Genomic DNA, 25,382 nt, shown 5'->3' with positions numbered 1-25,382 from the left:
CATTGCTAATGGTGTTCGGTACGAGGTTGAGACTCAAAGAACGGGTCAATCAGGCATGACTAATGAACACTTAACTGCACTCTCCTCTCTTTGTTCTTGAGGAAGCCAGTCTCCTTGTCACGAGTACGCATATCATTATCACAATTGATTATCTAAGTCGAGTACTCTCACATCGATATAATTCCCGGCACAATTCTGTTTTTTATTACAAAGTGCTGAACGATGAAAACATCTCTGAGAATACGACTGATCATGTGAAGTACAACTACAGTGACAAACAAATTACACATTTTCTATCAATCTCCTGAAGAGAGACTGTTCAACTTGTTGCATTACATTTTCAGAAACTGCTTAGATAGTATCCGACAAGTTGGTGAATTTTTCTAGCTTCGCTTTGCAATTCCGCTGCCAAGATACGAATGCTGCAAATGCTTTTGTTTGCAAGTACAGAAAGACTCTTGCTGGTTGATGTTATACTCAAGAATGGAGGTTTTGGAAAGGTAAAAAGCAAACAAGTGTTTGATAAATATCTCGTGGTATAGATTCAAATTGCGATTAGACAAATTAAAGGGAACAGAAGGAAAACACAAAAAGTAGGTTAAAATGTAATCAATGTTAGGATATCGATTAAACGATTAAGAAATGCAATACATATATCTCATAATCATCGATGTTCATGACGTCGAATTAAAGGTATACTGTCAACTGTTCTAATTTTGCCACGGTTACCATGGAAAGAGAAAAACTAACCAATCACAGATTTTAAGCGGGTGGCCGCTTTTTAAAAACAGTGCCTCCACATGAGCATTTTGAATACCAAGGAAGGCCCCTTTGACCATATATGGTCATATGTAGATTACAGGTGACTGTATACCTTTAAGATTAATGATGTCGTCCCCTCGATCTTACTCTCCCTATTTGTTGTATTACTTCATTGTTAGCCCACAAGATACTTATAACATAGACGCTGTGTTGACGAAGTGACACATTTAAATCATACACTGAGTACGATTAACAGCAGCCCCATGAGTTTCGACAACAGAAACATGAAATTAATTTGTCGGTTTCAGCCTACATCATAATAAACTGAAAACTGAAAGCATGACGCAATTTCCTAATGCAAAACGGGAGGTGGACGAGAGAGTGAGGAACAAAGTGATTTTCAATGCTTTTTTTTCATAATTTTCGTCACACACTTGCTGAAAACCAAGCACTTCCATGTATTAAGGGAAGGAAATGTGAAAACGAAATAACGAAAATGAATTCATTTAATTCAATTAAACAGGCGGGTCCTAGATTTTAAAGCAAAGAAAAAACTCGGACCAAGCAATATTAATGAACTTTTTAACGAATACCGTCCTTCGAGAAACTTACGATCTGCAAATAAGCATCTTTTAGACATTCCAAGAGCCAGAACAGAGTTTTTCAGAAAGTCATTTCAAGTAACAGGTGCAATTGAATTTGATAATTTACCTTTTTATCTTAGGGAGCTGGAAGATGTTAATGATTTTAAAAAGGCTTGTCATAATTATTTATTAACCAAGTAATTCGAAACTTGTTAATGCTGTTTTCTCACGCACTGTATCACTTCTTGCGTGATTTGTACTGTGTCTCTTTTAATGTTTGATTGTATTTGTATTTTATGTCCGTTTGTGTCTCGACCTCCATGAAAAGAGGTTTTCGTAACCTATGGAGTTATCGAGATTAATAAACAAACTTTAAATAAATAAATTTAAATAAACTGAAAACAAACGTTGGGAAAAATGTATAAATTAATAAAATGGAACAATCATTAACGGTTTAGACGATATCATTTCGTCATGAACAATAATTTGAATTTTTTACAATTTTGCTTTTAATGGCGGGCCACAAACGACTTTATTACATGCCTCCTATATCGAACGTCACGCACTCCATAGGATTCAATGGTAACTCGTCGATGACGTCGCGGGCCACAGGGTCGCCACTTGGCTGAAAGTGAACTGGAACTTTTTCAAATTGACAACTTACTGTATTAAGGTAGCGGTAAAGGCTAGAGCGTCAGTTATAAACTTCAATAAAACTATTAAAACATGAAAGTAGTCAACATTCTCTGTGGAATAAAAAAAAACTAGACATTTGGGGTCATAAGCATTGCAGAGTTATCGCCCATTGAAACTTCTGAAAAACTGACCAAATAAGAGGAAGCTGGGGAGTCCTTAGTGTATTAACTATGGTAGAGGTCCCCTAGCTTTTAAAAAACTGTTTGAAAAGGGAAAGTCATTTTTTACTGTTTTTAGGAAAGTTTGACTAGGCAGTGCTTGCATTCAGAATGCGTGACTGCTATTATAAATGCATTTTTAGATTCTTTGAGTGTCAAAGAGGTGTCAAAAATGAGATTAACCAAAAAGACTGCTCTTTGACTTCAAAAGAGGGGTGCAAATATGGCTTGTTTTCAACAATTTTGACAGAATAACAGTTTTCCTACATAATTTTATACCAATTAAATCCAACCTTTGAAAGGAGATATGAAAATGGAAATTTTACAGCCTATTAACAAGGTTACAAATAAGATTTGTACGGCACAATTTTCCTGTATTTGAAGTACTTTTTGAAAAATCGTATTTTGAAATTTGAAAGAATTTTTAATAATTTTTTGATATGTAAACCCATGTAAAATCATAAAAACAAATTTTATTTACAAATCCTGCCGTACAAATCTTACAATTAATAGTGTCAACATATTTATAACTAATTTGGTAATATTAATTTATTATTAAATTCAAAGATGTAAAAAATATGAAAAATTAAATTTTAATATTGATTGGTGTCATATTTCAAAATCATGGCTACAAATATACAATTTTTATATTCTTTGGAGAAAGTATTAACTAAGGGATTTATCCTGAAAATTTGAACTAAATATCTTGATTTTAACACTTGAAACTTGACATTAACTCTGAGAAAAGAATTGGTGCAAAAATAGCCTTTACCGCTACCTTAATGTAAAATGTTGAAATTAAATTTTTTGCACGGAAATATTGTTTTTAGAAATTTTGGTATGGACAATATATTTTTGCGCCATTTGATCAGCCGGTCACTTGCAATCAGCTTACTTTTTAAATTTGGCCTCTCTTTTCAAAATCAAAAATCGTCAAAATCATCTGGTCGGCCAATCCGTGCAATTTATAATGCTTTCAGCACAACCACGTTTTCCTCTTGAAGGGGGGCCACCGATATCATTATGAAAAAAAATATACCCTTCACCCAATATATTATTTTTGTGGGATATAATATTAATACATAATATTGATATGCTTGAATAGTGATTAGCACTTTTATTTTTCATCAAATCGACATGGAAAAAACTTTAGTTGACACTGCTAGCGTACGCGGCCGGTCAACATCCCCCTTCTCCGTAAAGTAAGAAGTCGTCTAGTATAGTAAAGATCCAATAGGCCTCCATAATCATCTGAGAAAATGGAAGATTTCCCGAGAGCTAAGGAAATATTGAACAGTTACCAGTACTCATATTGAAGAAATGTATATCGTGATTAACGGTTCACGTGGGCGTTTTAAAAATCGGAAAACCAATACAAACAGGCATGATTTCAACAGTGGCTTCGAAGCAACACGTCGCGCGTTCAGAAGGGGCTGTTATTTTTTGATTAATTTGGGTTTCTCTGTTAGGCCATGTTTGATTTCTGGCAGAGAGATTAGTCTATATCTATAATAAGTATACGTATTTGATTTTGTAAATTTATTCAGTTTATATATAAACCAAAACGTCTCATAATTACGTATGGTATACTTCATAACATGTGCCAAACGTGGCGCATACTGAACTTGGAAAGCACCTCAAAACTGTGTATACCATGCTTTCCAAATAAATGAATTTCCGCTGAAGATGTTTAACTCAATTTCAAATTAAACGTCAGTTTTGTCGTTAAAATGATTATCATACAATGACATCAAAGCCTTAGCCTTACGGAATTCATACGGATGTTCAAATATAACACAATAAATCTATTCGACCACAACAAGCTGTGTCATTAGTTATCACATGCTTAAAAAGTCGGAGGCAAACCCTTGGTCCTCCAAATTCCACCACTCTGACTTAAATAGAACATTGTCAACTAATAGTTTTTGACACGCGATATCTGCCTTTGTAGGTTTTTATCCCGGTGTGATCTCATGGGATAAGCCACTTACCATTCACCTTTGATTTCTGACGCAGAGAACGCATAGATTGTATCATTTCATTCGGTTCCATTTGTAAGTCGAACTGTGAACATAAATTGTAAGGTTTTGACTAATATTTATTGCTGTGGTTAATTACAGTAACTACTTACTCAACCCATTCACTGCCAGATGAAATATACTTATCTGACAGAAAAATCATGTTTCCTTTTCCTTGACGCGCATTGGTTACACTGATGCGAAGAGTAGCGGCACAAGGATAGGTACGCCCCCGTGCGATGAAGGATTCAACAGTGGCTGCAAACAACTTCGCTTTACCCGACTTTCACAGGATGGCACACTTACATTTACAAATTATCGAAGTAGTGTGGTCCTGCACCATGAAGCTGCAGGCATCCATTTCTGTGACTCGAAATTTCAGCTTTTTTTACTGGCGGCCCAGATGTATTGAGTTTTTCTCACCGTTTTCTCTATCAGTTCCTCTCCTTTTCTTTATGCCCTGACTGATCGAAGTAAAAATAAATGACTATATAACCTAACCTAGCCTCTTAACTCTTTATTTACTTTACACCCCATTACAAGGACGTTTATCTCTCATCTACATATCTTGTAATTAATTAGCCAACACAATTATGCTAATCCATGGACTTATTAGGGATTTTATGGGTAGGTCAACATTGCGAAAGATAGAATGTAAAACCCCTTTTAGTAACTAATCCTATATTTCGCAATTCCTGGCTACATTAGATGCTACTTATAAGTTTTACAAAATTTATTATACTGGAAGGTTAAAATATTCTATCAAATAAACGTCTGAAATTTTGGCGAAATAATGGTAAATCTGAATTAGAGTCTTTACTGCATAAAGTTTTACTGTTGTGTTATTTTACGATGAAAATGTGAAGATTTAGAAAATTAAGCATGGTCACCCCATCTTTTTTCTTTAATATTTAACACGATTGGAACTAATTTGGGATAATTGGATTTTCATATTTTTCAACTTTCTCAAAAGTGTTAGGTGCCACGTAGCTGAATGTTGCAATATTGCAAATTACTCATAAAAACAAGTGTGTAACGTTAAGAGAAAAGCAGCTGAGATTACATTTGTAGATTCAATCGACATTACTTCGCTATCAAATTATCCAAAATTAGTTCCAATCGTGTTATTTGATTATTCTCATATGCCAGCATTCAAAAATCCCCGATAACTTTCAAGTCTCCTGGTCTTGCATGTGTTGCTCCCTGGCCTGATCTTCTGTACAAGTATGTTTCACTATTATGAGTGTCACAATACACGAACTCTGAACTACTTCATAGTCAGAGCTATCTCTATCATTGCCGGTATGCAGTGGCAGTGACACTGCCCATGGGCAGTAGTAGCAGGGCTGTAATTGTATTAACTTTGATAATTTTGACAATAATTTTTTTGAGTTTATCAAACTGCATTCTTGTTCTACTTCCTACAGCGTGTTGAACTGTCCAGCATTCGCCTTGCGAACACAGTCTGTGAATATGTGCTCAGCATTTGTATAATTGACAAATGACTTTGAATCTGGACACTTATTCAATTATCACCAAATATTCATATATGTAAGCTTTTGTTAACGAACTGATATTATGTGTTTCAGCATGCTGCAGGGAGACAGCAAGAAAAGTGTATTAGATATACTGAATAGAAATATAGAAAAAATTATCAACAGGTGCAGCTTCTGCCCCGATACTAGGCCTACTTGTTTTTTTTTATTACAATAATTCATACAGTTTTAGATTTTTTCGAGACAAAAAGTAATGGAATGGGACAAAATTGTTCTAGAGTTTGTTTTATTATAACTAAAATTGCAACAATTGGCTGACATTAAAATGTTATCAAATTTTCATTGAATTACCCACTTCATTGAATTACCCACTTCATTGAATTACCCACTTCGAATCGTATAAAAAAGAGAACCAAAAAATTTTCAGATGTAGCCTGTAGAACGCAGCCTAAATAGTTCTTGAAATACAGAAAATTGACTGTAAAGGGGCCTTTAAAATGATCTGATTTGGTATTTCCTACCATTTGACATGTGTGACAAGTTTTACAGAAATGTACTACATGCTGCCTAGGTGCCTGAGATTAGGCCAATAAAAATGACTGAGAATTGTATGGGAGGTCTTTCTGACTCCAAATGACCAGCCCAGGGGTTTCATGGGCTAGGCGCAATATTTCAACACGATAGGACTTTGGAACCACTATTTAATGTTTTATTGCCCAATCGCTTCAACCAAGACATCTGGAGGTCTCCATTTTCACATGAAAATACCTTTACTAAGTGTGATTCTCAGCTTTGCATCCTGAATGAAAACAAAATAAGTAAAGGACTGCTGATATTTATGACACCAAAAATTATTTTTCCTGACTTATTGTTAGAAAATATGGTAACTATAAGACTGGTTTTAGTTATATTTTTGTCTTTAATGCAAATTTCACTTTAAGATTGATTGGTTGCTATGGTAACACCATATTATTTAAATTACATAACACTGAACGTAAACTACGATGACAGCAAAATGTTGATATGGTACAATACTTAATTGGCGCTACCACAATTAAGAGAGCATATCAAGGCAAGGAAGTCCTGTGCTCCAGAAAAGAACAATTTTACCCGCAAGTCACATATAAAAACATCCTGATAAAGTGAAATTTCATTCCAGTTTTCTTCATTTCTTCAAAGTAGTAGGTCATTAAGCATAAGTAACTGAGTACAAATCAAATAAATAGTTATTATACTTGATTTACTTTACGTTTTTATTCATTTTCACAACAAATCCCATATGAAAGGCCAGTTTCTATGGTAACAATTTATGATTTAATAGGCACAAAGTTAAAAAATGACATGATAACAAAATGTTCCCCTCATACTATTTCAAAGTTGGCATTATTACTGAAAAAAACACAATACTTGACGAAAAAAAAACCTGCACTGCTCATGGCAAAACTTCTCCTTTTTACTCATAAATTTCATAATAAATAACAAGAAAAGTCAAATTCTGTATCTCTAATTTTTTCTCTCTGGGCAGTATCCCTCGAGAACAAAACCGCATGAATGATTTGTGTTGCATTTTGTTTGAGGTTTGGCTACTTTTTTCGTTATTTTGACTGGACTAGATATGGATATTTCAGATTCTATCGGAATCTGACAGCAAGTTCAGATAGTCATATCCCGACAAGAAATCTGGAAAAAGTATTCCAGCTAACAATCTACTGAGATTCATGCAGATGCAACTGCTGTTTCTTCAGAGCAAACTGTATATACATTAAGCACCCTCGTAACTAATTTGGGATCATTGGATCTTCATATTTTCAAATTTCCTAAAAGTGTTAGGTGCCGTATAGCTGAAGAATATTGCAATATTACAAATTAATCATACAAAGAAGTGTATAACTTAAAAAAGCAGATGAGCTTACATTTGCAGATTGACATTACTGCACTATTCAATTATCCCAATTTAATTCAAATAGTGAACCGATTGTGTATTTAAGTCATTTAAAAACTTTTAGGGAATTTCCTCAACCAAATATAAGTTAAAAGAGATAAAAATTGTATTTTTTGTTATATTTCATTATGCTGTACTAAACAAATTTCAAAGTCTTCCTCTTCTTCTGATTCTTCCTTAAATAAGAAGGAAAGATGCATTACGTTTACGATTGCCAAACATTACACATCACGTATCTCTATAATTGTACCAATGGCAACGAAAACATGACCGCATGAACTACGACAAGAATTTAAGTCGTACGCATTCATCATTCCATGCCATGCAATATTGTTTTGAAAGTTTTAGTTTTCAATTTCAGAATACACTATTAAGTATCCTCCTTGAGTGTTTAAATATAAGATCGGTCATTCCTATCAAATAAAACAGTCGATAAAACTTTGATTTTAAATGATGTTTAGTATCAATATATATACCCAGTACCTCATCTGAAATATATTGACGTCGTGTTGATCAAGGCAATACATACGGACAAACGTTATCTATACACTTTCAGAGCAAAATTAAGTACAGTTCAATATGTCAGGCTTGCAGAAGTAAAGTATTATCACAGATGTTTTTGCCTGGAAGTTTACAACCGATTGAAAGGTAAAATTGTTATTATAAAGAGTTCTTTTCAATCCTGATGAAGGCGTTAGCTACTCCGTGCATTAGTAGTCCGAAATCTTCTGCAGACGTGTTGTTATGCTGATACAAAGCTCGCTGCTACTTGTTATGCGCACACGATATCTCACTAGCCTGGTAAGGAGAAAGTTATTGACCTTACGAACTTCATTCAGTTAGACTCTTGTCATCGACACCAAACTCGACATGGCGTCCACTGCTTTCACTTACGTGTTCTTTGTGGCGACGATTATAAGCTCACCCGTCGGCGCTCAAGTCGTCAACTGAGGACGCTGCTTTGATATCGCTGTTCAGCGAAATTTCAACACGACAGCGTATCTCGGTACGTGGTATTAGATTGAGAAATTCCCAGCAAGTTTTGAACGCGGCCAGAAATGCATACAAGCGATGTACGAACTGGAAGACACTGGATACATCAGGTGACCAACGAAGGAATCAACATCGAAAGTGGCGAGGCTACGTCGACCGTTGGCGATGCATATGCACCCGCTCCTAATGAACCGGCCAAACTGAAAGTTATGTTTTTCTGGTGTAAGTATAATAGGGCCTTCATTAATGTTCTATGGGAAGGGCGAGAAGGGACGGGTATATATAATGCCATGAAAATGTGTCCCTTTTGTGCATACACTGGCAAATCCAAACGGCAATGTTTTTCTCCAAGTCAACGGCGTGAAGTCTAAAATCTAATCTAAACATGATTTTTCTTACCCTAGATAATCATAGACTACGACATTTCTTCTCAGTGTTTAAACGTCGCTATTATTGTTAAGAGTACGCTGCTTGCTGACGTGAAGGTGAACGGCCTTTTCTTGAAGTGGGGTGATGACCTCCAGATTGTAAGAAAAAGGCACTACCCCAGCATAACAATGACCAGCGGTGTCGCAGCCCCTGAAACTCTAACATCTCACTCCAGATTGTATTGTTAACGTTGAGTTTCTGTAAAAAATCACAGTGGGACACAATGTCGACTGGTTCTTGTTTCGGGATTGGTCATAAATATTAGAATAAATGAATGTTATCGTCATGCATTCTTTCGTAATATTTTAACTATTACTCTCTTTCTTTGGCGAAAAAAGGACCGACATTCATATAAGTCAATCTTTTTTAGTACTTGTAATACACAAGCTTCGCTAGCCAAGGGTGTCTACTTGGGCAGGGACCCTGCGGCTGGTTCGGGAGGCTTTGCTACGCCTATCGAACCAAGCAAGCTATGCGGACCGGACGATGCTAATAGACACGGTCAGTAGGGCCGGGCTATGTGCTTCCGACGATGTGTCCAAGAGGGATGTGCGAAATTGTCGCTCTTGTCGTATTTTCATTGACTATAAGCATAACATTTCAAAACAAAATCATATTACGCAGTTCTTTAAAACCACGCTGTAAGACATATTTATCGGTGAAAGAAAGCGAAATGTTCGCCTTCTCCCTCCTTTTCCTTGGAAGAATAGATGACGCTTTAAAGATCAATCCTTGTTCTTGCAGTACTTTTGGTTGACATTGATAAATGATCTTATTCTCTTGTTCTTCTTTCAAAGTTGTACCAAGCTGAAAAAATTTGTTGGAGACATAAAGCTTAATTCTCAACTCTGACTTTTTTTTGAGAACACTCAGGACTTTCGACTCAGATATTATATAAGTGAATGAGTGTGCTGCCTGATAACTGATGGTAGTTGTCTGAGGCAGAAGCCCAGGGGTTGAAGTCAGTGGCCAACCTTTGAACAGCGTTTTAACCTTCTGACAGCTAAAAATTGCACGAGTTCCATACAGCAAAATAAAGCACTTTAGAATATCGGAGAGATATCGGTTAGTGTAGAAGTAGGAAACGAACGGGCATCCAGACAGGCAGGCAGACTGACAGATAAACAAACAGGCAGACAGGTAGATAGACAGGCAGACAGACAGACAGACAGATAACGAGATACAGGAGGTTGAAGGGTAGAACAGAAAATAAATATGTCCTCCAATGGTTGATTTCATGATCTTATATTTACAGCCGAGGGCAACCAGCTGGTGATTACTGGGTGCTTCACACTAATTATGACACCTATTCCTTTGTCTACTCTTGTCAAGATTTCTTGGATATTGTGAGAGTGGAGTTTGCCTGGATATTAAATAAAAGCGTACTCTTGATGATCGAATCCTGGCCAGGCTGTTGAGTGACCTGAAAAACATGGGACTGGACATAGGCTACTTTCAGCCTACTGACCAGACTGATTGTGAAGAAGAAAATACAAAACTCGCCTCTGACGGCGAAAAAGAACATTATTTGATCTTTTCGTGAGTGATTTTAAGCTTACATGATGTCATTCCATTCTAGTAGAACGAAAACATGACCGCATGAACTACGACAAGAATTTAAGTCGTACGCATTCATCATTCCATGCCATGCAATATTGTTTTGAAAGTTTTAGTTTTCAATTTCAGAATACACTATTAAGTATCCTCCTTGAGTGTTAAATATAAGATCGGTCATTCCTATCAAATAAACAGTCGATAAAACTTTGATTTTAAATGATGTTTAGTATCAATATATATACCCAGTACCTCATCTGAAATATATTGACGTCGTGTTGATCAAGGCAATACATACGGACAAACGTTATCTATACACTTTCAGAGCAAAATTAAGTACAGTTCAATATGTCAGGCTTGCAGAAGTAAAGTATTATCACAGATGTTTTTGCCTGGAAGCTTACAACCGATTGAAAGGTAAAATTGTTACTATAAAGAGTTCTTTTCAATCCTGATGAAGGCGTTAGCTACTCCGTGCATTAGTAGTCCGAAATCTTCTGCAGACGTGTTGTTATGCTGATACAAAGCTCGCTGCTACTTGTTATGCGCACACGATATCTCACTAGCCTGGTAAGGAGAAAGTTATTGACCTTACAAACTTCATTCAGTTAGACTCTTTGTCATCAACACCAAACTCGACATGGCGTCCACTGCTTTCACTTACGTGTTCTTTGTGGCGACGATTATAAGCTCACCCGTCGGCGCTCAAGTCGTCAACTGAGGACGTTGCTTTGATATCGCTGTTCAGCGAAATTTCAACACGAGAGGGTATCTCGGTACGTGGTATTAGATTGAGAAATTCCCAGCAAGTTTTGAACGCGGCCAGAAACGCATACAAGCGATGTACGAACTGGAAGACACTGGATACATCAGGTGACCAACGAAGGAATCAACATCTAAAGTGGCGAGGCTACGTCGACCGTTGGCGATGCATATGCACCCGATCCTAATGAACCGGCCAAACTGAAAGTTATGTTTTTCTGGTATAAGTATAATAGGGCGCTCATTAATGTTCTATGGGAAGGGCGAGAAGGTACGGGTATATATAATGCCATGAAAGTGTGTCCCTTTTGTGCATACACTGGCAAATCCAAACGGCAATGTTTTTCTCCAAGTCAACGGCGTGAAGTCTAAAATCTAATCTAAACATGATTTTTCTTACCCTAGATAATCATAGACTACGACATTTCTTCTCAGTGTTTAAACGTCGCTATTATTGTTAAGAGTACGCTGCTTGCTGACGTGAAGGTGAACGGCCTTTTCTTGAAGTGGGGTGATGACCTCCAGATTGTAAGAAAAAGGCACTACCCCAGCATAACAATGACCAGCGGTGTCGCAGCCCCTGAAACTCTAACATCTCACTCCAGATTGTATTGTTAACGTTGAGTTTCTGTAAAAAATCACAGTGGGACACAATGTCGACTGGTTCTTGTTTCGGGATTGGTCATAAATATTAGAATAAATGAATGTTATCGTCATGCATTCTTTCGTAATATTTTAACTATTACTCTCTTTCTTTGGCGAAAAAAGGACCGACATTCATATAAGTCAATCTTTTTTAGTACTTGTAATACACAAGCTTCGCTAGCCAAGGGTGTCTACTTGGGCAGGGACCCTGCGGCTGGTTCGGGAGGCTTTGCTACGCCTATCGAACCAAGCAAGCTATGCGGACCGGACGATGCTAATAGACACGGTCAGTAGGGCCGGGCTATGTGCTTCCGACGATGTGTCCAAGAGGGATGTGCGAAATTGTCGCTCTTGTCGTATTTTCATTGACTATAAGCATAACATTTCAAAACAAAATCATATTACGCAGTTCTTTAAAACCACGCTGTAAGACATATTTATCGGTGAAAGAAAGCGAAATGTTCGCCTTCTCCCTCCTTTTCCTTGGAAGAATAGATGACGCTTTAAAGATCAACCTTGAAGAACGCAATCCCTTGTTCTTGCAGTACTTTTGGTTGACATTGATAAATGATCTTATTCTCTTGTTCTTCTTTCAAAGTTGTACCAAGCTGAAAAATTCGTTGAGACATAAAGCTTAATTCTCAACTCTGACTTTTTTGGAGAAAACTCAGGACTTTCGACTCAGATATTATATAAGTGAATGAGTGTGCTGCCTGATAACTGATGGTAGTTGTCTGAGGCAGAAGCCCAGGGGTCGAAGTCAGTGGCCAACCTTTGAACAGCGTTTTAACCTTCTGACAGCTAAAAATTGCACGAGTTCCATACAGCAAAATAAAGCACTTTAGAATATCGGAGAGATATCGGTTAGTGTAGAAGTAGGAAACGAACGGGCATCCAGACAGGCAGGCAGACTGACAGATAAACAAACAGGCAGACAGGTAGATAGACAGGCAGACAGACAGACAGACAGACAGATAACGAGATACAGGAGGTGAAGGGTAGAACAGAAAATAAATATGTCCTCCAATGGTTGATTTCATGATCTTATATTTACAGCCGAGGGCAACCAGCTGGTGATTACTGGGTGCTTCACACTAATTATGACACCTATTCCTTTGTCTACTCTTGTCAAGATTTCTTGGATATTGTGAGAGTGGAGTTTGCCTGGATATTAAATAAAAGCGTACTCTTGATGATCGAATCCTGGCCAGGCTGTTGAGTGACCTGCAAAACATGGGACTGGACATAGGCTACTTTCAGGCTACTGACCAGACTGATTGTGAAGAAGAAAATACAAAACTCGCCTCGGACGGCGAAAAAGAACATTATTTGATCTTTTCGTGAGTGACTTTAAGCTTACATGATGTCATTCCATTCTAGTACCATATATATATATATATATATATATATATATATATATATATATATATATATATATATATATATATATATATATATATATATATATATATGAGTCGTCAACCATCTTAAGAAGTGGCATCAAAACCTTACTTTGATTAGTCATGTCTCTATTGTAACTCGGTATTATTCAATATTTTAACACAATATCATGCATCACATAGGTTTCCGGTCAAAATTATGAAGAATTTCTATTGTTATGAAATGTATGCAATTTAACAGTTTGTACGTTATGACGTCTTAGGCTATATAATTGCACCTGACAGTAATATATGCACATATATCAATAGGATAATTTGTAAAATTTTATATATTCATAGATTAATATCATTAATAAGAAGTTTTTGTGTATGTGTTCATAAATTGCGTCTTAAGATGGAGCTGCAAGTTGCCAACACAGTACTTTCAAAGGAATATTTCTCGTCTAAGATGACAAGGAAGCCCCTCATACTATATATTTTCAAAAAGAAGGGAATCTAAAGTTTAGTATGGTAGCACAAGTTTACTTGAAGTATGATGGGATGTATATTTGAGATAAGAAACCTCAATTTCTGTATTAATGATAAAAATTAGTTTAAGTCAAAAGTTTACACTATTTTCTGAAATGTAATATGTCACTTGAAAAAAGCGTAAAACGACTATTTAATTGTGCACTATCTATCGTGCTGCCATGGCATGGGTTGAAAGACCGACACTCAAAAAAGTGGATAAAAACATGATTAACAAAATGAAAATGCCTCTTTTTCATAATGTAAGAATTTTATTTCAAATTAAAACAGTCATTTTGGTTTATAGCAATTAAAAAACACAATGTGAAAATTTCAGAAAATTTGACCGAGCCAGAGTGGAGTTATGCTTTGGAAATCTTGAAATTAGGAGAAAGGAGAAGCCAGGAAATCGGTTGATTTGCATACGGTTGCAAAAATTAACACTTCTATCCTATATCAAGCAACTTACGACTGCTTGACAAACTAAAAGGTGAACCCAACAAATATTTTAATCTTTGGTTAACAAATTAATTAAAATTGAATCAATATTTGCAAAAAAGTGATTTTTGAGCAAAATATGCTGTGTTGGGTGCAGAGCCCCGTAAGAGTTTTGTGTACTTGACTTGAAGCTGTTAATGCATGTCCTCAAAAAGATCAACCAAAATATTTTGATACTAACACAGTCAATAAGTCCTCTGGCACCACGTGACATAGGCAAGAAGTAATAGCCGTGATCTGATCAGGCACTTGACATGACACCTTTACTCGTTGCCTGTTGAAGTCTTCTCTGTCTGTCTATGTCACCAAATGCCCAAAATAGACTATTTAAGGTAGAATGCACCTCGGGGACAGATATTCGGACTCTCAAACGTTTACAACTCTTTCATTGATATACCACTTGTAGGGTTCATTTTAAAGCTCTTGGTGTTAGAAAACTTTTCACCGTTTTAGCTTTCCAAAAATCAAAAATTTAATATATTTTTCCATAGAGTCAACACGAGAGTGGCGGCCCTTTTGGATTTCGGATGTCGGGTATGTTTGTTGCTTTAGTAACAAATTTACACGGTAACCCCAATTTTTATTCCTGATTTTGAAAGAGGATAGCTGAAAGATTATTTGAGTAAAGTTTGATCAAAAGTTTAAGTCTTTCATTTTCGAGGCGCATTTTACCTTAATGATAAAAATATTTTGACAAAGGTCACTCAAATAAGTTTTACAACTTACTAATTATCACTGCAAGATGGAATTTCACACATGTGATGGTACTCAATAGCATGAAGCACATTGCATACTTTCTAAATACTCTTCACAAATGATTAATGACTGCTTTGAATTTACATAAAAAATAACTTTAACAAGAAACTAAAGAAATTAAATCTTCCTAATGAATATTAATATTGATTCAAGTAATTTGTTGCTCTTACATTTATCATTTGCATAGTGATTCATTGTAAATGTTATGCATGCCCTCGCAGAGATACTTGCCCACCTACCAAACACAAATTCTCAGCGATTCATTTTGGTAGGTAAATATGATAAAAACTATATGAAATGAAATCTGCATAAGCTGACTTGATCGCACTGACACCAATTCAAATAAACACTTTACTACAAGGAATAACGCAGTTTTGGGACATTTCTTTCAAATTATGCATACGTTGCATACAGCGACATTGGGAACTTTATTGTGTTATTTTTATATGCTACCACGTGATACTATTGATTGTTCTGAAGTTAATAGGCGACAATTCGATGAAATTTCGGATTCCTCGTTTACTTTGTTATATAGTGATTTTACATTCCAAACGAAACTATAAGTTGATAACGCTGATACTAAAAGACGGGCAGTCTTAATACCTAGTAGTACCTAATCGTGGTCATGTTGATCCTAGCTGGACGAGAAAAGATGCTTAATTCTTAGTTTCACAACAATATAGTTTTTTTTTGGAGATTTTGCAGAAGTTAACATTGATGATGTTGGATTGTCCTTCATAGATGCCAAACGACCACACCGTCAAAATCTTTACATAAAAAGTCTTTCCAAATCTGTTGTAGGCCACTGTTGCAATGAATTCAAACGTCGATAGTCCGAAACTTCCTGAGCGCGACAATACATGTCGTGCGCTCAGTCGCCATTTCAAAAAACAGTATAAAGAAATGAGTTGACCAAACGAACTTCTGCTAGATTTTTTGTCATCGACATCTCGTCATTTTGTTCCTTTACGTTTGTTTGCTTACTCGTGGGCGCTCGTGTCATCAACTGGGGACGCTGTCGCGACTTAAGCGTTCAGCAAAATTTAAAATAATGGCATATCTTGGTACATGGTATGAGGTTGGGAAATTCCCAGCAAGTTTTGAACTCGGGCAGAAATGCATACAAACGACGTATAGACGTACGAGCTGGAAGACAAGGACACATCCGAGTGACCAACGAGGCTCGGAATCAACATCGAAACTGGCGAGGCTACGTCGATCGTTGGCGATGCATATGCACCCGATCCTAATGAACCGGCCAAAATGAACGTTAGGTTTTTCTTGTGTAAGTCCATGGCAGGCCTTTAACAGTGCTAGTTTTACAATGAGAATGGGCAGGAGGGACATGTAAATATAATGCCGTGAAAATGTGTTTTCATCGAGTTGTGTGCTTAGGCTAACAAATCAAGACTGCAGTAGTTATCTAGTTATGTGACGTCACCAATCGTTTCGTCCACTTGGAAACATGATCTACTCTGCCATAAGTAGTTCTATACTATGATTTTTAATGTAATTCTAACGTGGTAATTGTTTTTCTCAACTGGCCGTGGTGAATTAAGGTGAATGGCCTTTCCTTTAAGTGGGATCATGCCCTTACGACGACCTGAAAAAAGACATTACCCCGCGAGTCTTTGAACAGCACCAATCGATTCGGTCTTCAATGCCTAGAATTTAAGCGGCTTAATGGGGATTTAGTCAAGCTCCTTGCAATGATTTCTGCACAGTGAGTTCACGATTCCATCACCGTCTTCACTTCGTTATTAAAACTCACTATAATCAACGAGTAAAAGAGCATGATTGCCCAATATCAGCTGAAATAACTGACATTGAGACAATGCGGCTGTTCAGACAAGATTGCTTACACGTAGCTAACACTCTGGATGCAATGTATTTGGCAGTCATTGTGTTGACATTTTTGTTGCAGCTTTTCTAGCGATCCATAGTTTACTTCTAACAATCTCTCAGAGATGTCACCATACAATATTGAGGCTCTTTCCGTCTGCTGACTGATTACATGTGCTATAACATGTGTTAGGCGGTTAGCTCTTCCTCTACCACACTGAATCGAAGTTTTATCAGAAAACAAAATGTTCATGCATGCCAGGTGCAAGATCATGGCGTAACGTTATCACATCTTACATAGCTGAATGGCGAATAGATCACTTTCTGAAGATCAACCTTGAATAAGTATAGAATGAGAGGAAGAGAGGCAGAGACATACAGACAGACAAACAGACAGACAGATAGACAGGTAGGCAGGCAGGCAGACAGGCAGGCAGGCAGGCAGGCAGGCAGACAGACAAACAGACAGAGAAAAATAAAGAGAGAGGAGGCAGGAGAGAGCAGCGTGATGGACGGTCAAGCAGACACGAACAGACAGGCAACAAGAGGGTAAATGAGAGAGAGGACAACAATTCTTTTGTATTCAATAAGCTTATTACATTATATTTTTTATATGTTTAGGGCAACTACTTCGTTGGGTGCTTCGCACTGATTTTCATACCTTCTCCGTTGTCTACTCTTGTCAAGCTTTCTTTGGTATTGCGAGAGCAGAGATGGCCTTGATACTAAGAAGAGAGCGTGCACTTAAGGCTATAATCCTGGACTCGTTGTTAGTTACCTTTGCAAGATACGGGGCTCAATATCAACTACTTTCTGTCTACTAACCAAACAGGCTGTGACGAAGGACAGGCAAAGTCCTCCTGGGACCGTATTTTGCAGACACGTAAATTAAGAAAATATAATTGGCAACAAATATATACAGCCGTCTTTATTTACCCTAGGAAAACTGTAAAACGTGAGAGCTTGAAGTGGTTTAGTTTTGTCAGCCTATCATAATCCGAAAAATATATTTAAACACTGTCACCATTATTTTTTGGAAACTTAGATATCCTAACATTCACATTTAAAAAACACTGAGTTCATCTTAGCCGATAATAATAATTTCCTTAGACATTAGATATTGATCATTAAACCATATACTTTTTTTTTACAAAGGTAGCCCCTGAATGCAAAGGGTAGAAGAGGCCGTACAAAGCATACACAGAATTTCTTCCTTTGTACATTCTTATGTTTCAGTAAAAACCATAAAATTAACAGGTCGTCCTCACCTATCCTGTTTATGAGATTTTTTTCCTTTTGCTATGTCACAGTCATCGAGCACTGCGGCTATACAACCTCTCGTGCACACTGTGTTCAAACTTTGCATGCCAAGCTTTGTGATCACACTTCGCATACTTATACGGTATCGCATTACTGACAATGCTATCAATCATTGTTGAAGTGGTCACTCTACTTTTAAGAGAGGAGATCGACAGAGGCTGTATCCAAGCTACGATGGCACTTGATGAAAAGTAATAAAATATAACTTAAATGGTGCAGCAGCTGTGTTGACGTGATGCATCTCGATATCCTGCGTGAAATACTCCGTTTGTAAACGAGAAAATCGAACAGGCGCAGTTCCGACAACCCTCCCTTCAAAAAAAATGTTCCTCGAACAACATACTTCGGTACGTCTACAAGGAATCTGTCATCATGAAAATCATTCCGGTAATACTTGTCGATGTAAAGTCTTTTCTTGCAATGGTTAGTAAGCCTATAAATGAAAACGATTGACCTCAAATAAGAATAAAAGCTCACACAGTCCTGTTTTCAACATTATGCGTGTCGTTCACTTACGTGTCGCCAGCGGCGATCTGTCTCAACGTCGGCGTCAAAATCTTCAGCGATGGATACTGGCCAAAAATCAGCGTTGCGCATAATTTTAGATCATTCCAATAGCTTAGTGGATAGTATTCGATTCAGAATTTCCCGAGCATAGATGAAGAAGGACTGAAATGCGTAAAAAAACTATGTACAGACCCACAACAAAACAAAATATCTCCAGACTGAGCAATGAAGGGATAAACATTGAAACTAGAGTTGTCCTTGAACTGAACGTAATCGATCAAAGTGAACTTGCGGCCGGAATGGAAGATCGATTTTCCGGAATAATTTATGCTTACGGCGATTACACGAGATGAGTACACAATCCCTCACTTCGAGTGTCTGAATACTTGAAACTTTCATACACTTGGCCGTTTCGTAAAGATAGTTGTTGCCTGGATGATTTGATGTGCCTTTCAAATACCGTGTACACTCCAATCTTCTAGCTGCGATGAACAATTGCAATTTTGAGCAGTGGTGAAAAACATCGAATATCTGCAGAGTGAAAAAGTTTGCTGCTGTAATAAACATGTATCCGGATTCATAATTATAAAATTTGAATTCTTTAAACAGTGTAGATGCTCTTCAGCTCTAAAAATGTCAAACCTTCCAGTTCTAAGAAATTTGTTATTATTATGGCAATCCCTCCTTATATCTCATGGTTCCACTCCTGACAGGGTTTACTCACAGCTACTTAAACTTCAGGAGCAGAAGTATGGGACTAAAACTTATATGATGAAGTCTTTTCAAGTCATTTGACACATTTGATGAACAAGCGGACCCTATATAATGGTCTACAGTGGTAGTAGTAAACAAAGTTGTTCTGGATGAAATGAGTTTCAATGCGCTTTCTTTGCAGTTGGGCACACTTGTTCTGTCAAAAAATATGGCAGGCGGTCAATTTTCAGATAGAGACGATAGAATCGATGCATTGTGCTAGATAGTCCACAATTATGGCATCGCTTCTCATTCTTTGGTCGATACTAACTTCACAAAACAATTACAAACCGACACCTAAGGTAGGCTGCAGACGTGAAAGATAAACTTGTAATTTAAACAAATACATTGACCGAGATCATTGTACATTTTAGTTCATTCAAATTGCTTTACAAAGATACCATTGTGTCTGAGCTTAAAGTGGCACTCAAACTTGGTAACATTTTTAAAACACATATTTTTAATGCAAACGGTCGATATTGACGTAACGACTGCGCGGATCGCGAGATATCGATAAGAACATGTCATTTCCCGAGCGTATTTTTCGCATCCCGAAGTTTTACGATCGTTTCTGATTATGACTCGAAATCCCCCGAAGGTTGGTGCTGATTGACGATATTCTAGGGAATCCATAATAAGTTCGAGCAACGCAATTGATTTACCTCCGACTACGAAGACTTTAATATACAGCATTCTGCCTTCACCTAAGGTAAGTTTTTTTAAAATTTCGAAGTTTTTGTCGTTATCGTTATTCTCAATCAGTTGTATTTAACCAACACCACATGGATATCTGTTTTTTACGTGTAAAATATTAGCCGCCTCTGCATGATGACTACATTTTGTCGTCTGCCAGTGCTGAGACAGCCTGTCGGCAGAAACTAAGTTCCGTTTCGTAAAAAAAAATGTTTCCAATTTGAATATGCAAGAAAATGTACAGTTCAGATTTATATCAATAATATCATCCCCTACCGCGTAAAGGTAGTTTTTGTCATATTCATTTTCAAAATGTCGAATTCCTGTCAATGACTTTTGCCACTGTATTGTATTGCATTGTCGACTCGAGTCGGCTATCGATGCAGTGTGCTCTTAGCAAGGCCATGGCGTGTTATACTTAGGTGTGCCGACGGCGATTATCCATGGTGTTTCCGTGATGAAATGTTGTTTTTTTTTCAATTCAAATGTACTCTAAATATTAGACAGTTTTCCTGTACAAAGGATTGAGTCACAGACCATCGATGCATCCATTATCAATGGGTCAGAATGCCGAAGCGCTCCCTATAGTTTCCCAGCGGCTATACTAGTCACCTAAGCGAATTGGTGTGGAATCAGCAAACTTTCTTTTTCGTTTTTTTTGCCGAGTCAGTAACACTCGGCTTTTTCTCACGGAGCATGATCGATCACTACGCGAGTGGTACTATGGCGTACAGCAAGCGTCAGCGTAGATTCATACTCCCTAGCACAGGGCAAAATTCTTGATATACAACAATGTGCACAAATATACTGATCCTGTACATTTGTCAAATGCGTTAAGTATACGCGTACGTATATTAATAAAATGAAATACTCCAGTGTACAATTGGTGTGCAAAGATCTGCACTACGTATACTCATGATTTGCATAGATATACGCTACACATATCAATGTATTGGAATGTTCCATATACAAAGATATACGTTACGTTTGCAATTAATATTGTTTTCCATTTGCGTAAATATACATAAATTTACGGAACGCCTATCCAGCATTTTGTCCAGTGTAGCTTAGTCGACAATGGCCCAGTTCCGAACGTTCGATGTTCGGCAGTTGAATTTAGGTCAAGCACTTTTCGAAAACCCACCCACGGAACAGTTTGAAATCTGAAGACTATGAAAGGGACGTTTTATTTAATAGTCAAATTTTGGACTTGGTGTTTTTATTATACATTTACTGAAAATTCTTGTGGCATTGTAACCTTTTTATCTCTTTTTGTGCAATAAATTTAATAAAACAACGATTCTGAAAAACAGCTCCGGTGTTTATGTCAGAAAAAAAGGGGGCAGCTCTTTGTATGGCAACCAAAGAATCATGTATACGGGCGGGTCGACATGTTGAGTGGAGGCTCTAAGCAGGGTCCTCGAACCAGAGTAAAACACATGTCCTATGATAAAAATGCAACAAAGTGGTGAGATGGAATTTTACCAATTATGAAACGGTCTGGTTTAGTCAGGTTTACACTTTGAACGATTTTTACCTTAAATTGCCATATTTGCCTTGCAATTGCACTTTAAAGATCCATAAGCTGTAACTTTGGTCATTTTTTTTATTTTGTTTGTTTCTGTGTATCATCTGCAGTTTCTGGTTTGAATCCCTAAACCATGGAAAATTTCTAATATTTAGCTAATAAATATACCTTATATGAGTATAATCTGCATTATTATTGTTTAAATTATGTATTCAGGTCCGGACTAGAATACATTTATCAACTATAACAATGGTCATTTCACATATACAGGCTGTGCTGGCAAGCAAAACACCGGGCATTAGTCATGATGATCAGATTATAGTAAAATTCTGTAGTTGATACATTGAAACAGAGTAGTGAAATATTAGTCAACAGTTACAGCTAATGTTTCTTAAATAACCTCTATTAAGCTTTGCACATTTCTCAGATCAGAAGGTCATGGCATGATATGGAGAAAAGTCATCGCCATATAAAATCCTTGAACGTTTTGGTTTCTGAAGGATTCGAAATAAACAAGTAAGTTCGTTTGTAAAAAATATTAACTGGTATGAAGGAACTCATCACTGAACACAGAGTCATAAGCTTGCTGTGCCAACATACGCGCCGGAACAATCATGCCAAACCCATCATCGAATATCGGATAGGCTGTTTATACACAATATAAATAGCCGGGAAAGTGGATGCGCGGGTGGAGACACTGCGGTCGGTTGCTCCCCTTCATGACTTTCTTTGGAATTCTTTACACTAACTTTGGCGTACTTTATGGTACTAGTACTGTTTACTCAAGTATAATCATGTCTCCTCGTGACTTTCAGACGATCAATAACGCCAATTCGGCAGTACGGTCATATCTCCGGATCCGTTCGACGTGCAAAAAGCTTTCCGGAATCTGTGCTGCCGATCACAGCGATAAGAAGTGCTTCAAGTTCTATAACATTTATTTAATCCATTCTATTTATTTACACCATTGGAGGGCCACCGATTTACGCATGTGAGCAATATTCATCAGGAATCACATACAGAAAGAAAAAATCACTAAGCTGACCGGAGTCAATCGAAATCTGGTCTGGTTAATGGAACCCGCTGAAAAGCACTCAAAATGATGATCATGAAGGAGTATGCAAATTGTATATTCCTTGGTGACTTACAGAGGAAAATATCTTATATACCGTACACTGTCAGACAGATATGACCTAGAAGCTACTTATAAAAACGTTAAAAACTTGACAATACTGGCAGGTTGAAACATTTAATAAAATTTTAAATCTTTGAAATCATCGGCATAATAATGGCAAATGTGGTAAAAAATAACAAAAATTCAGTTTATTCACTAATTTTTAAAATTTAAATTAGAATCTTTACTGTTCAAAATTTTACCTAATTTTTTGTTATTGTAATGTGACAGCATCTTTTTCTTTAAAATTTGATTACTCTAATATAACAGAATTCAAAAATCGCTGAATAAAAGTATTGCAAAATTATAATTTTGTCGTGTCATACACCCTCAAGCAAAAAATATTACAAACATAAAATGTTATTAATTTTCAGTATTTTTAGCTTATGTATTAAGTCCAATGTTGAAGTATTTAGTATTCAGCCTATCACCAGAATCTAAGTGTTTTTTACACTTGTATTGCTGTTATTTGCATTTCATATACATCGAAATGTCAATATACCATAAGACTGCTGTATATTAATACTCCCAGGCTGTGTGAATAAATTTTAAACTAAAATTTTTTCAACAAGATTTAATAAAGATAAAAACTGAACAGATGTTGTGTACTATACAATGTCGAAAAATAACCAAGGCTGATATACAGTCTTATTATGTATTCATTGTAAAATGAAAAATCCAGGTAGCCATATAGGAATAGAAGTAACTGTATAATTACATTCAAGAAAATGCAGTCTTTTTGTGTACTATAGTAAAATTTTTGTGAACAGTGATACTCCTATTGTCGACGTCCCTTTTGGCCATTCTCTATTGACAACTGTAAAGTCTTCTGGTCTTTAATTTGTTGCTCTCCGGCCTGATCTTGTGGACAAGTATGTTTCACTGTCATGAATGTCATATGAACCAAACTTTTCTCAAACTATATCAGAGTCTGAGCTATCTCTATCACTGCTGGTATCAAGTGACAGAAACACTGCCAGTTGGTAGTAGTAGGGCAGTAGCTGTATTTACTTTGATAATTGTGACAATATTTGACAATATATGTTCTGCTCTCTCTCTTTAGCATGTTGAACTGTCCAGTGTTAAGCTTAGCAATATAGCCTGTGTTTTGGTATCATTGACAAATGACTTTAGTCTGGACTCCAATTTAAGTAACACTTAATAGTGTTTACATACACAGGCTTGTTGAAAAACTGAATATTGTGTTTTTCAGCATTCTCTAGGGAGACAACAACAAACATTATTTGATACATTGCAGAAAAATCCTGAAATAGATTATTCAATAATTGCCCCGCTATACAAGGCCTACTTGTATTTCTTGTGAAAATTCAATGACATTCATCCATTTTTTTATTTTTCGTAATAGAAGTCATGAAATGCGGCAAAATAACTCTAGATTTGGTTTAATAATTACTTACATAAGAACCATTTGATGACAGAAAAAATATTCATTTTTCATAGACTAACCTACTAAACTATGGAATCTGAAAATTAAAAAAATAGAGAACCGAAATATTTTAAGCCCCCTCATATTAACGATATTTTGTTAGCGACAAGGTTGATAATAACACTTACTGGCTAATAAAAGATAGATATTTTATAAATGGCATGTTACAAAATAATAATTTGCACGTTTCGTATTTGTTTATTTTCGAGTAAACAAAAAACCTGGCGGCGCCCATGAAAGTATTGTATACTTCTGGTTACTGGCATAGTATATTATGAATCTGCGCATCCGTAGTCAGTAAGCCGCGAGAGAGAGAGAGAGAGAGAGAGAGAGAGAGAGAGACAGACAGACAGACAGACAGAGACAGACACACAGACAGACAGACAGACAGAAAGACAGAGACAGAGCGTCAGACAGACAGAGACAGAGAGACAGAGCGCAAAGATAATTTCTGTCGTCTGTTACGGTTTAAGCATAAGAATAAGAAGAAAGTCTGACTTCATTAAAAATATAAGGTTTCTTAATTCATTTGTCGTTTTTTTCTTGACATTTGTTTATAGGGCTAAGAAAGAAGGATGGCTCTGGCCCTCGTCAATATTTTTTTTCCAACTTCGTTTATAAACGTAAGCGGAATCTATGGCGCTGTAGAGTACCTGCTCCGGTATCATTCTTGATAAAAAGCAGAGTTCCATGCGACGCTATAGGGTAGAACGCTAAACATTCACAGGATCAAGGGACCTCCGTTTAATTGGTTAACATATCATGGACGAATGCTCCATTTTCATAGCATATGTCACAATTCAAGTGCTATTGAAGGGGAAATTTACACTGATCTATGCACAACTGCAAGGAAAGTTGACAATTTGACTGACTCAAGTAAAGAAAAAGAAACAAGAATATGAAATTCGCGTGGAAACA

General features: G+C 36.7%; 1 protein-coding gene and 1 pseudogene across 1 annotated transcript; both read left to right on the top strand.

Moving 5' to 3' along the window:
- The first annotated feature begins 419 nt into the window (after positions 1-419).
- LOC139137780 (apolipoprotein D-like) lies at positions 420-10,656 on the top strand (annotated as a pseudogene).
- On the top strand, positions 10,511-18,208 carry LOC139137779 (uncharacterized). Its single transcript, XM_070706048.1, has 4 exons — positions 10,511-10,617; positions 16,382-16,496; positions 17,817-17,925; positions 18,198-18,208. The coding sequence occupies exons 1-4, from the start codon at positions 10,511-10,513 to the stop codon at positions 18,206-18,208; spliced, it is 342 nt and encodes a 113-aa protein (XP_070562149.1).
- Positions 18,209-25,382: the final 7,174 nt, after the last annotated feature.

The sequence above is a fragment of the Ptychodera flava genome, chromosome 7 (assembly GCF_041260155.1).
Source record: "Ptychodera flava strain L36383 chromosome 7, AS_Pfla_20210202, whole genome shotgun sequence".
Lineage (NCBI taxonomy): Eukaryota > Metazoa > Hemichordata > Enteropneusta > Ptychoderidae > Ptychodera > Ptychodera flava.
Note: the sequence above shows the minus strand (reverse complement) of the source record. Positions and strands in the feature narration are given on the sequence as shown.

Coding starts and splice junctions, on each gene's coding strand:
- LOC139137779 (XM_070706048.1), top strand. CDS start 10,511: ATGGGACTGGACATAGGCTACTTTCAGCCTACTGACCAGACTGATTGT. Junction 10,618..16,381: donor GAACATTATTTGATCTTTTC/GTGAGTGATTTT, acceptor GTGACCAACGAG/GCTCGGAATCAACATCGAAA. Junction 16,497..17,816: donor TTTTCTTGTGTAAGTCCATG/GCAGGCCTTTAA, acceptor ACTCGTTGTTAG/TTACCTTTGCAAGATACGGG.